This window comes from Phyllobates terribilis, unplaced genomic scaffold (assembly GCF_046119375.1).
Source record: "Phyllobates terribilis strain yellow unplaced genomic scaffold, ASM4611937v1 Scaffold_4__5_contigs__length_816908805, whole genome shotgun sequence".
NCBI lineage: Eukaryota > Metazoa > Chordata > Amphibia > Anura > Dendrobatidae > Phyllobates > Phyllobates terribilis.
The window spans coordinates 224,474,079-224,488,063 of record NW_027362764.1 but is presented as its reverse complement, the minus strand read 5'-3'; the positions used below and the strand labels follow the sequence as shown (position 1 = coordinate 224,488,063).

The window sequence follows — 13,985 nt, the reverse complement described above, 5'->3', positions numbered from 1 at the left end:
CAGAAGAGCACACTCATAGTCCACGACATGAAAGAGCACACTCATAGTCCACGACATGAAAGAGCACACTCATAGTCCACGACATGAAAGAGCACACTCATAGTCCACGACATGAAAGAGCACACTCATAGTCCACGACATGAAAGAGCACACTCAGAGAGCCACTTATGCCCATAATTTTTGGATGAGACTGGCTCAATTTTAACAGCAGCCATATGAACCCAACCTTAGATTCTTTTTAGAACTTGAGTGAATTTTCTTTTTCTGGGTCTATAGGGTGGCCATTCTACTGTTCTGAGAACGTCATATGGTTGTTATTTTAATATGGATGTTTTGACTTTCACATCAGTCTCAAACATTTTCAAAGGTTATTGCAAAATGTATTAAAACTTAACAGATCAGTTTATCATTCATGATACCTTTAAATGAAAGCAAACCACCAGTTCCAGATGTTGTTGTACATTCACAATTCATTCACTTTTATTGATCCTACACTTTGGCTTATAATTAAAGAAGTTAGTAGTCCATAATTTGTGCAAAGTTCTAAATGTTTGCTGGTATTTACTGGGTACCTATGTGTTATCTTTGTTCATTGCAGGATGGGCTCTTTTTATGCTCCTGGATTGATAGGAATCAACGTCCTCAGGTTACTGACCTCTATGTACTTCCAATGTTGGGCTGTTATGAGTAGTAATGTCCCCCATGAACGTGTATTCAAAGCATCTAAATCAAACAACTTTTACATGGGACTTCTTCTGCTCATCCTTTTCTTGAGTCTACTGCCAGTAGCCTACACAATCATGTCTCTCCCGCCCTCATTTGACTGTGGACCTTTCAGGTACAATAATAATAATCAGATGCTTTAATGCTTTTGTTATAGTATGTGCAGTAATTCAAGCTGAAGTGAGCTGTTCCTGTTTTATGACCAACTAGAATTACGGATATATTGTTTCTTTTGGTGGCTTTCAAAAATATGAGGCCCTGAGGAAGCGCCAGGCACAACATGAAATGACCACAGGCTGCCTACTGTTTATTAGCGTTATTTGTCCTAATTCTGCTCATGAAATAAAGAAAATAATATTTTATTGGTCAGTAACATTTTTTTTTATTGGAAACGTAAAAATATCTTTGTGCTTTAGTATTCTGGTACCACATGTTTGATATTCCAGCAGTGCCACCACAGAGCGAATGAAGCAACACACATTTCTCAATTGGTTCTCTATGTAAGGATTAGACATGTCAGGTTCTCTAGAGTGAGCGATGCGCAAAGTAGTCAGTCTCCACTCAGGGTCATAAACAGGGACTTTTCCTCTGAATTCTCTAAAAGGGTATTTGGAAATCCATTTTCTAAAAGAGACTGACACTTTAAGTATATAGGTTACCACATATGTTGCAATTTTTGTCATGTCAGACTTTGCATTAAATAAAATAGAGAATCAAATAAACATACAGTACAGACCAAAATTTTGGACACACCTTCTCATTTAAAGATTTTTCTGTATTTTCATGACTATGAAAATTGTACATTCACACTGAAGGCATCAAATCTATGAATTAACACATGTGGAATTATATACTTAACAAAAAAGTGTGAAAACTGAAAATATGTCTTATATTCTAGGTTCTTCAAAGTAGCCACCTTTTGCTTTGATGACTGCTTTGCACTCTCTTGGCATTCTCTTGATGAGCTTCAAGAGGTAGTCACCGGAAATGGTTTTCACTTCACAGGTGAGCCCTGTCAGGTTTAATACGTGGGATTTCTTGCCTTATAAATGGGGGTGGGACCATCAGTTGTGTTGTGCAGAAGTCTGGTGGATACACAGCTGATAGTCCTACTGAATAGACTGTTAGAATTTGTATTATGGTAAGAAAAAAGTGGCTAAGTAAAGAAAAACGAGTGGCCATCATTACTTTAAGAAATGAAGGTCAGTCAGTGCGAAAAATTGGGAAAACTTTGAAAGTGTCCCCAAGTGCAGTTGCAAAAATCATCAAGCGCTACAAAGAAACTGGCTCACATGAGGACCGCCCTGGGAAAGGAAGACCAAGAGTCACATCTGCTTCTGAGGATAAGTTTATCCGAGTCACCAGCCTCAGAAATCGCAGGTTAACAGCAACTCAGATTAGAGACCAGGTCAATGCCACACAGAGTTCTAGCAGCAGACATATCTCTTCAACAACATTTAAGAGGAGACTTTGTGCAGCAAGCCTTCATGGTAAAATAACTGCTAGGAAACCACTGCTAAGGACAGGCAACAAGCAGAAGAGACTTATTTGGGCTAAAGAACACAAGGAATGGACATTAGACCAGTGGAAATCTGTGCTTTGGTCTGATGATTCCAAATTTGAGATCTTTGGTTCCAACCACCGTGTCTTTGTGCGACGCAGAAAAGGTGAACGGATGGACTCTACATGCCTGGTTCCCACCATGAAGGATGAAGGAGGAGATGTGATGGTGTGGGGGTGCTTTGCTGGTGACACTGTTGGGGATTTATTTAAAATTGAAGGCATACTGAACAAGCATGGCTACCACAGCATTTTGCAGCGGCATGCTATTCCAGCCGGTTTGCGTTTAGTTGGACCATCATTTATTTTTCAACAGGACAATGACCCCAAATACACCTCCAGGCTGTGTAAGGGCTATTTGACCAAGAATGAGAGTGATGGGGTGCTAGTCAGATGACCTGGCCTCCACAGTCACCTGACCTGAACCCAATCGAGATGGTTTGGGGTGAGCTGGACCGTAGATTGAAGGCAAAAGGGCCAACAAGTGCTAAGCATCTCTGGGAACTCCTTCAAGATTGTTGGAAGACCATTTCCGGTGACTACCTCTTGAAGCTCATCAAGAGAATGCCAAGAGTGTGCAAAGCAGTCATCAAAGCAAAAGGTGGCTACTTTGAAGAACCTAGAATATAAGACATATTTTCAGTTGTTTCACACTTTTTTGTTAAGTATATAATTCCACGTGTTAATTCATAGTTTTGATGCCTTCAGTGTGACTGTACAATTTTCATAGTCATGAAAATACAGAAAAATCTTTAAATGAGAAGGTGTGTCCAAACTTTTGGTCTGTACTGTATGTTACATGATATATAGTAACATTTAAGACCCTATTTCTAATATACAGTATCAAGTTTCTAATTTTCAGTACTTTTGGTCAAATACATGTAAGTAAACTAACTGGTTAACATTACATATACCCTATATATGACATGTTGGCTGAGGTACCAAAAGGAAACAAACATTTTATCAGGTTTGTTTAATTTTGAGCAATTCTATTTGATACTTTGTCAAGGAATTATTAATCATGACCATATTTGTTAACCTGCTCACATTATTACAATAAGGATATTATCAGCATATTACTTATAGGTTATTGATTTTAATATTTCTCTGTACATGAAAAGTAACACTCTTTTACTCCCAGTGGGAAGAAGAGAATGTTTGATGTAATCCAAGAAACTATGGAAATGGACTTCCCACCTTTTGTTGCCAAAATTCTCAGTTCCATTGCAAATCCTGGATTAATCATACCAGCCATTCTCCTTATGATGTGAGTACTGTGTGAAAGCATTATGTGTTAATGACAGGATTCTAAATTATATCAGCTTTAATTAATACTAAGCCAGTGGCTTCTAAGTAACAAAGATTCAATGGCACTGTTAGTGAAATTATGTTTCAAGATATTTGATTATTCGCTCCTAACAATCTGAAATACAGAACAGGACCCCCTAGGCCCCTTTCAAATTGCGTTCTTGCCCACATTCAGTGATCCCGTCAGGGCTTGCATCCGAACCCACCCACAAAATGGGTTTCAGGCTTATGCGCTGACAGGGCCATTGACTATAATGGTGCTGACAGAGTAAACGTGAGCCCTGTTGTGCACCATTTTGGCCGTATACACCTACTGGAGGTGGACACCCAGATGTAACAGACTGCATTTGAGTGTACGCCTCCAGTAGGTGTTTATGCCAAAAAATTATGCACGTCAGAGCATGTTGACTTTGTCTGCACTATTATAGTCAATAACCCTGGCGACACATATGCCAAAACCCGATTTGAAGCGGCTTCAGACGCAAGCCCTGACCAGACCACTGAACGTGGGCAAGAATTGAATGCAAAATCATCCTTAAAGGGATTATTCTACCAACATTTATTACTTATCCACAGGCTAAAAGTTTGAGGCTTAAAGTGCAATCAGAGGGGGTCAACTTCTCAAAGCCCTGCCGTAAACAAGGAATGCAGTCTTGAGGTTTCTGTGTAATTGTAGCTGCAGTATCCAAACCTCTGGATAACCCATTTCAGTTAAATTACGGTATATTGTTTTAATGGAATCCACACTAATTATTAGGCTAAAAAAAAGTTGTGCCTGCATTTTAAATTGGCTATAATAAAGGCATAAAAAGATTTGATGAGTGCTACATAAATTTTTCTTTCCATTGTGGATAAAAATGTGACTCTATTTAGTAATTTAGACCATTAAATTGTGTCACTTGTGTACTGATCGTATTGGCTGAAAATGTAGGAGTTAAACCAAACCTGTCAATCTGTTGCCCAACAGCAGGAGGCATGAATTGCAGCCTGGCTGCATGATTGCAGCCAGATATATTGTTCTTTAAAACGCTCCAGCATTTCAGAGAAAATATTCTTTGAAGATCCGGCAGGGGATCATAGACGGACATGAGACTAGTCCATCTCCACCCGCAGCTAATTGACATCTCCCTCCCAATGTACACATTGGGACATCTGTATCAGTGCCCGCCCTTCCTGTCTCTCATTCTGTTACCAGGTAGCACCGCAACTCTTATACAGGCGACGCAAGGTGACAACTATACTTCTGTCTCCTATGGGACTTGTAGTTCCATCCATGCTGGGAGATCAAGAGTTAACTTTTATCAGTATTTGCATCCACCTGTGAGGTCTGGGGGCTGGGCTGAAAGCAATGCAAGCTCCTCAAAGAGCTGCCAGGTGTCACGTAAGGTGTGGGAAAGACTAAGTGCAACACCAAGGGAAGAGGGGGAGGAAGCCCAAACACTAGGGAAAGGGGGGTGGAGACCCCTAGGCACATCTATTATCACCCTGCCTACCCTACCATCCCTATATAGGTTCCACACCTATCGCCGAGCAGGACCCTAAGCCCTGAATGTCCCTAGAGCTTAGCCCTAGATAGGGAGGGGGAGGGCTGAGCACTGGTCAGGCCCCACTACAAACTAAAGACAACAAGGTAAACAACCAAAAGGGATAAACTTAATTTGAGCAGACACCAGAGGAGTAACGCCAACTGTCCTCCAAGGACACCAGAGAAGAAACTAGCTGACTGCTAGTGCTCCAACCCAAGAGATACATAGAACTATCACCAGTGATTCCCTGGTGCAAACTGAGTGTTTTATACTCCAAGGCAAGGGTTTGTCAATCAGCAGTAGGAGGGAGATCGCCGCTGGGTCCTAAAGGAATAAAGATTAAGAAGGTGTTTGTAATGCCAAGCACAATAACCTTCTACAGCCAGATCCAGAGCGACTGTCTATTACACCTGACACACCCATGACACCAGGTGACCACGAACAGTGCCCCTATTGCACATATGAGGGATAGACCTGTCAATAACCTTCTGTAGAACTGGGAAGAACGTGACTGGGGTGGAGCCAGACTAGTCTCTTCTTCAGCTAGGGTCCTCAGCTGGATCTTCTGTCACGATTCCACCACTCCAAGTGTACTGGAAGCATTGAGTGACAGCTCAGCCACTCTATTGGATCAGGGTCTTATTGAGCTGTCTGTCTTCTGAGTGACAGCTCAGCCATAAAATCTGAGGCAGGGGTGTGTTGAGCTGTCAGTATTGTGAGTGACAGTCCAATCGCCAATCAGGGCAGGGGTGTGCTGGGTTCCTGCCAGGTGTTTCCTCTTCTGGGTGATTACCTGGTTATTTAGCTGGCTGTCAGTAATTGATTATTGCCAGTCACAGCCTTAGGTCGGTGATGTGTGTGCCTTGTTTTCCAGTGCTCTGTTTCTGATCTTTTGCTTCCCATCCTTGGACCTTGCCTTTGACCAACCATTTGCCTAGCCCCTTTATCTTGATCCGCTACCTTCCTGGAATTCTGACCTCGGACTGTGACCTGACTATACTTTGTCTTATCCCTCTGTTTATGACAAGCTCTCTTGGTATCTGGCCCTGGACCTCCTGACTACCCTGTCTCATGGCTGGTCTATGAGTAGTGACTCAGCGTCATATTTCTAGCTATACTTTCTGAGAAGCACCGGAGTATTTCAGAGAAAAATATATCTGACTGCAATTATTCAGCCAGGCTACGAGTCATGCTGTCTGCGGTTTGATCAGCATGAATCACCTGACATGTTCCCATTAATGTAAGCTAGGCTGCCCTATATTTACACATATATAAGCTTCAAGGACAGTCATACAATTCTGTGGCCATTGTATACTGAATGTAATAATAGCTTGAATAATGTCACTAATCACTGCTTTTCACAAAAATGTCTTTCAGATTAGCAATTTATTACCTGAATGCTGTATCAAAAGCCTATCAGCAAGCAAACATAGATTTGAAGAAAAAAATGCAGATGGTAAGATATATTATTTTATTTTATGACAAATACCACCAATGGGAGATTTTGTTAATTTTAACAAGCTAAATCAAGACAATTTGGAAAGGTTAAAAAATCTGGATATTTTTTCCCTCCAATAGAGAAATTAGTGAAGTACTTGTTATTTTATGGTACATTACACAAGGTCTGCCAAAGTCAATTAAGCTTAAATATTTAGCATGTGCCCAATTTAGATGTAATAGATTTTCACATGGAGTTAATAAGAAAAGACCATAACTTCTACTTGTCATTGGGTTGATCTGTAATCCTGTTATCGTCTGATTGCATGGAGATCTAACCATGATTTATTTCCCCAGCAAAGGGAAGAAGAAAAAAATAAGCGAAATAACAATACACAAGCTAATTCTGTTATGAGAGATCTAGAAGAATTACTTCCTCCAAGTGCAAGAAATGCCCTCAGGCTACAAAATGCAGGTATAAAAAAAAAGATCAGAGAAGGTTACACAACCACATGGTCCTATATTTGTGAAGCATTATAGACTTGATACATCTTCGGAGTTAAATGTAGCACGTAATTTCTTCATTCCTAAAATAAGGGAATCACTTTAGTTGAGTGAGCTCTTAATTCATGAAGTATAGGGAGATCATTCTTATCACAAAAAGTGATAGTGTCTCTATTCCAATTACTTATAGTTGAATTTCAAGCATTCTTCCCTTTGTGTGAGTCTTGAAACAATAAGGATGAAACCTATGAGTTTCTAAACTGTTGAGAACTTTCTGCATATGCCTGAACTACTCTCCTGATATTAAAGTGGTTGTCCAGGACTATTTTCTTTAACTAAGGGCCTAAAAACAAGCAGGCAGGTAGATGTTAACAATATGCCTGCTTTTTCCTGTGCTGGCTTAGAGCCGTCACTGACTGCGCCTGCCAGCTACTCAGCTGCTCCACGGCAACAGAGCAGCTCTTTTTCTTCCGGTTTGTTCTGTTGATGGGGTGTAACTGCTGACATCATGCTGATTGACAGCTAGCTACGCACAATTCTGTGGTGTGGAGATTGCTGCCAATCAGCATGTAGTAGTAACGCCCCGCCAACAGAGCAGAGGGGAAGAGAAACCACTGAATCTCCGTCAGGAGTGGTCAGTCTCTATTCTATGCCAGCGGAGATCGCCACCAGGCACTACAGGCAGGTAGTTAGTGACTACCTGCCTGTTAGCTCTTAGGCCTGTAGTAAAAAAATTAAAAAGTTTAGGATAACCCCTTTAAAGAGGTGAAATTCTTGTATGCCATATTTCAAATCATCTGTCAGATTAGGGAAAACGACCTATTGACTTATATTAGAAGACAATACAACCCTGTGAAGAAAACTTTTGACGGTTCTTAAAATAAGGCCATTAGCATAAAACTTGAGGAATGGTTCTCTAGATTACAATGATTGCAACTGCCCCACCTGTTTTGTGGTAATAACAGCAAACTAAAGTAAGGAACTTCTAGTTAGATTTAAGGAGAGGCTCAAAGGGAAAGAGAATAAGTTGCTTCAAATTTACAGACAGATCCCAAGAATTGCACACATAACATATTAGTCTTCTAATAGTCTGGCAGTGTGTATCACTAAGTGTGGATCATACAAGTGTGACATATTGAAGAATTAGACCTGAATTGAACCTGAAGGGAACCAAAGGAAACTGGATACCCAGGCAAAGTAAACAATGTTTCTGTTTGTTTTCACTCTCTCCTCTATAGTCCTCCACTTTCTACTAACCCCCCTAATTTCTACACCTAGCAAGGAACTCTTCATCTCTCTCTCCATCCTCCCCATTCATCTCACCTTCTCCTCAGAACTATTCCTCAATATTCACTACTGTATCTCCATATACAGACAGCCACCTCATGGCCTCTCCTGCTCCCACCTGCTAACACTTTCCCTGCTCCTTCTGATTGCCGGCGATATCTCTCCAAATCCTGGCCTTCCTCAGCACTTCCCACAGTCACTTCCGCCTCCTATCCACGATCTGTCTCAAACTCTCGCAACCTTTCTAACCTTATACCCATCCACCCAGACCCCGCTTCTCCAGTCCCACTAACAGGAGCTCTATGGAATGCTTGCTCTGTCTGCAACAAACTTTCCTACATCCATGATCTTTTTATTACTAATAAACTTTCATTCCTCGCCATCACTGAAACCTGGGTCACCCCCTCTGACTCAGCCTCTCCAGCTGCACTTTCGTACAGTGGATTCCATCTTTCTCACACACCCCGCTCCAATGGCAAGCATGGTGGAGGAGTAGTTTTTCTCCTGTCAGACAACTGCTCCTTCACCCATATCCCACTGCCACCTTCTGTTGCTCTCCCCTCTTTTGAGGTGCATTCTGTGCACATCTATTCCCCCTCCAACCTTCAACTGGCCGTCATTTTCCTCCCCCCAGGACCAGCCACCACCTTCATTAACCACTTCACCACCTGGCTACTTCATTTCCTTTCTGCTGACAACCCCACTATCATCATGGGTGACTTCAACATCCTCATTGACACTTACCACTTATCTGTCCCTAAGCTTCAATCCCTGACTTCCTCCTTCAGCCTTGCTCAATGGTCTTCTGCCCCCACTCACAAAGATGGCCACACACTGGACCTCATCTTCACCTGCCTCTGTTCCCTATCTAACTTCTCTAACTCTCCTCTCCCCCTGTCTGACCACAACCTACTTACATTCTCTTCCCTTTCCTCTCCAGGTGCACAAGCCCCACTCCACAAACTTGCACACCCTCACAGAAATCTCAAACACCTTGACTTACACTCACTCTCTGAATCCCTCCTCCCTCTTACAGGCATAAGTTCCTTACACAATGCAGATGCTGCTGCCACTTTATACAACACCACATTAACTGCAGCTCTCAATTCGGTTGCCCTCCCCTCACACATACCACAGCTCGCACACTCAACAGGCAACCCTGGCACACCAACCTGACTAAAGAACTGCGAAGGGCCTCCAGGGTTGCTGAGCGGAAATGGAAAAGGTCCCACTCCAATGAGCATTTCATCGCATTCAAACAGTCCCTCACTTCTTTCAAGTCCACACTTACTGCAGCAAAACACACCTACTTCTCATCTCTCATATCCTCCCTGTCTTACATCCCTAAACAGCTATTCAACACTTTCTGTTCTCTCCTCCATCCCCCCGCGCTTCCTCCCTCTCCTCTCATCTCAGCCGAAGACTTTGCCTCATTCTTCAAGCAGAAGATTGACACCATCAGACAAAGCTTTTGCCTAAAGTCCCCACAGCCCCTCCTCATATCTACTCAACCCTCATCCTCCAAAACCAGCTTCTCCACCATTACGGATGATCAAGTTTCCTCTTTATTCTCCAAATCACACCTCACCACCTGCGGACTTGACCCAATCCCATCCCATCTCATCCCTAGCCTCACCACAGTCTTCATCCCAATGCTAACCCACCTCTTCAACCTGTCACGAACAACTGGTGTCTTCCCCTCATGCTTCAAACATGCCTCGATCACACCCATCCTCAAAAAGCCCTCCCTTGACCCATCTTCTCTGACTAGCTATTGCCCCATATCACTTCTCCCTTACGCCTCAAGACTACTTTAACAACACGTCCATTCTGAATTGTCCTCCCACCTTTCCTCCTGCTCCCTCTTTGACCGCTTACAATCTGGCTTCTGACTGCATCACTCCACTGAAACTGCCCTGACTAAAGACACCAGCGACCTACTAACTCCCAAATCCAAGTGACACTACTCTGTCCTCCTCCTCCTGGACCTGTCATCTGCCTTTGACACAGTGGACCTTTCCTTCTTACTACAGACTCTCTCATCTCTTGGCCCTATCTTGGATCTCTTCATAATTAACAGACAGGATATCCAGTGTCTCCCACTCACACACCACCTCCTCATCTCGCCCCCTCTCGGTATCCCCCAAGGTTCAGTCCTAGGACCCCTGCTCTTCTCGATCTACACCTTCGGCCTGGGACTGCTCATAGATTCCAGTGGCTTTCAGTATCACCTCTATGCTGATGACACACAGATCTACCTCTCTGGACCTGATATCACCTCCTTACTAACCAGAATCCCACAATGTCTGTCTGCTATTTCATTCTTCTTCTCTGACAGATTTCTAAAACTTAACATAGATAAAACTGAATTCATCATCTTTCCCCCATCTCACTCAACCCCCCACCTGACCTATCCATCATAGTTAATGGCTGCTCACTCTCCCCAGTCCCACAAGCTCGCTGCCTAGGGGTAACCCTGGACTCTAATCTCTCCTTCAAACCACATATCCAAGCCCTTTCCATTTCCTGCCGACTCCAACTCAAAAATATCTCCTGGATCCGCACATTCCTCAACCATGAATCTGAATAAACACTAGTGCACGCCCTCATCATCTCCCGCCTCAACTACTGCAACCTCCTGCTCTGTGGCCTCCTCTCTAACACTCTCGCACCCCTCCAATCTATCCTAAACTCTGCTGCCTGACTAATCCCCCTGTCCCCCTGCTATTCCCCTGCCTCTCCTCTCTGTCGATCCCTTCACTAGCTCCCCATTACCCAGAGACTCCAGTTCAAAACTCTAACCATGGCATACAAAGCCATCCACAACCTGTCTCCTCCATACATCTACTCCCCTCTTTTCTTCTCTTCCCACAATCGCATACAAGATTTCTCCCATGCATCCCCCCAACTCTGGAACTCTCTACCCCATCGCATCAGACTCTCGCCTATTGTGGATACCTTTAAAAGGAACATGAAGACCTACCTCTTCCGACAAGCCTACAACCTGCAGCAACCCTCTCTCCACCATACCGCTGCACGACCATCTCTACCCTCACCTAGTGTATCCTTACCCATCCCTTGTAGATTGTGAGCCCTCGCGGGCAGGGTCGTCGCTCCTCTTGTACCAGTCGCCGACTTGTATTGTTCAAAATTATTGTAATTGTGCAATGTATACCCCTTTACATGTAAAGCGCCATGGAATAACTGTCGCTATAATAATAAATAATAATAATAGCACTGAAGAAGTTTCTGACCATCTGAGATTTAAAGGAGCTGACAATAATCCTTTAAAGAGGTCATCATCATGAGATGACCTATATCACTGACTTAATTTAAGATGACCTCAGAGGGCTGGAGTTGTGGCAGGAACACACACACAGTTATTTTAATTCATATAATTGTGGAACTTATTATTATTCCAAGATCTATTGAATAAAATGTACTTTTCTATTGGGAAAACCCCGTACCTCCCCATTTAAGTCACCACCAATCCACATTCAGAATAGGACAGCTATCTGATGAATCTGGCCAGCTTAAGTATAGATCGTTATGAAGCTGCCAGAAAACCTTTTTAAAACAATCTAATATTAATATCATGGTGTTCATACAATTCAGAACAGAAGTTAATGTAACAATACATTTGAAGCAATACAATTAAATCATTACTGTAGATTCATCATGAAAAGTAAATTTCTGCAAGTCACCTACTATATTTAAATGTTATTAAACTTTAAACTGGGAAATATGATGCCTCAAAATTTAGGGTCCTAGGACACTCTCTGATAACGCTCTCGGGTCATAGTGCTCCATAGCAATTACAGGTGCATCTCACTAAATTAGAATATCATCAAAAAGTTAATTTATTTCAGTTCTTCAATACAAAAAGTGAAACTCAAATATTATGTAGAGTCATTACAGACTTTACAGACAATACAGAGCGATCTATTTCAAGTGTTTATTTCTGTTAATGTTGATGATTATGTTTTACAACCACTGAAAACACAAAAGTCATTATCTCAGTAAATTACAATAATTAACAAAAAACACCTGCAAAGGCTTCCTAAGTGTTTAAAAAGGTCCCTTAGTCTGTTTCGGTAGGCTCCACAATCATGGGGAAGACTGCTGATTTGACAGATATCCAGAAGGCAGTCATTGACACACTCCACAAGGTCCGAGAGATACAATTTTTATTTGGAAATCAAGGTTCCAGAGTCTGGAGGAAGAGTGGAGAGGCACACAATCCAAGCTGCTTGAGGTCTAGTGTGAAGTTTCCACAATCAGTGATTGTTTGGGGAGCCATGTCATCTGCTGGTGTAGGTCCACTGTGTTTTATCAAGATTAAAGTCAGCCGCCTACCAGGAAATTTTAGAGCACTTCATGCTTCCTTCTGCCGACAAGCTTTTAAGAGATGTAAATTTCTTTCTCCAGTAGGACTTGGCACCTGTCCACACTGCCAAAAGCACCAATATCTGGTTTTGAAAAAACAGTATCACTGTGCTTGATTGGCCAGCAAACTCGCCTGACCTTAACCACATAGAGAATCTATGGGCTATTGTCAAGAGGAAGATGAGAGAGACCAGACCCAACAATGCAGATGAGCTGAAGGCTGCTATCAAAGCAACCTGGCCATGCATAACATCTCAGCAGTGCCACAGGCTGATCGCCTCCATGCCACGCCACATTGATGCAAAAGGTGCCCCGACCAAGTATTGAGTGCATTTACTTAACATACATTTCAGTAGGCCAACATTTCAGATTTTAAAAACATTTTTTAAGCTGGTGTTATAAAGCATTCTAATTTATTGAGATAATCACTTTTGGGTTTTCATTGGCTGTAAGCCATAATCATCAACATTATCAGAAATAAACACTTGAAATAGATCACTCTGTTTGTAATGACTCTATATAATATATGAGTTTCACTTTTTGTATTGAAGAACTAAAATAAATTAACTTTTTGATGATATTCTAATTTACTGAGATTCACCTGTATATATTGCATATTATTTGGTTAACAAAAATAATGGGACACATTGAAGAGAGCATGATTGCAGGATAAGACCATATTAAAATACCAAACATATGTTTTATGCCAACATGACAATTTTTTTCTTTCTTCTAAGAGAGTCAAGCTAATGCACAACATACAAGCTTGCATCCTGGTAATGGAGCCTCACAAAGCAACGCAGCCCCAAGAAGAGATGGTTTGATGATGCCAACACCACATATTGCCGTCACAAGTCCACCTGTGCCAAGACTCATGGGACAACATATGGGAGGATCACCACGTTTCCCTCCCCCACAAGGACTACATCCAAGACATTAAAGATTTACACTTTATTGCAGCACCACAACTGCATCAAAGAAACTTCAAAAATATGGCAAGATGATGTGGAATAAATGCAGTTTTGGCACAATCAGCAGCTATAGTTTTTGTTCATGAGTCCTTGAATTATTTCTATTGAAAACTGATCTTTACCCATTTTAAGTTTATTAAATTTTTTAACCGCTTCCCGACTGCCCACTGTATATAAACGGCGGCGCTGCCTGGGCTCTGTGCAGCGCCGACGTTTAAAAATGGTGGGTTGTCCCGCAGCGCTCAGGACCCCCAGGGTCCTGCAAGCGCTGCGGGTGCGGTGC

General features: G+C 42.3%; 1 protein-coding gene across 1 annotated transcript in view; it reads left to right on the top strand.

Annotated features, from left to right (window-relative positions):
* Positions 1-13,985, top strand: part of LOC141264640 (transmembrane channel-like protein 2) — a gene marked incomplete at its 5' end in the record, with an annotated part of 316,798 nt that overhangs the window by 290,083 nt on the left and 12,730 nt on the right. The window contains 4 exons of the mRNA XM_073676913.1: positions 599-838; positions 3,425-3,550; positions 6,495-6,573; positions 6,912-7,029. Of these exons, the coding sequence (XP_073533014.1) occupies positions 599-838; positions 3,425-3,550; positions 6,495-6,573; positions 6,912-7,029 (563 nt within the window). The remainder of the gene's footprint in view (positions 1-598; positions 839-3,424; positions 3,551-6,494; positions 6,574-6,911; positions 7,030-13,985) is intronic.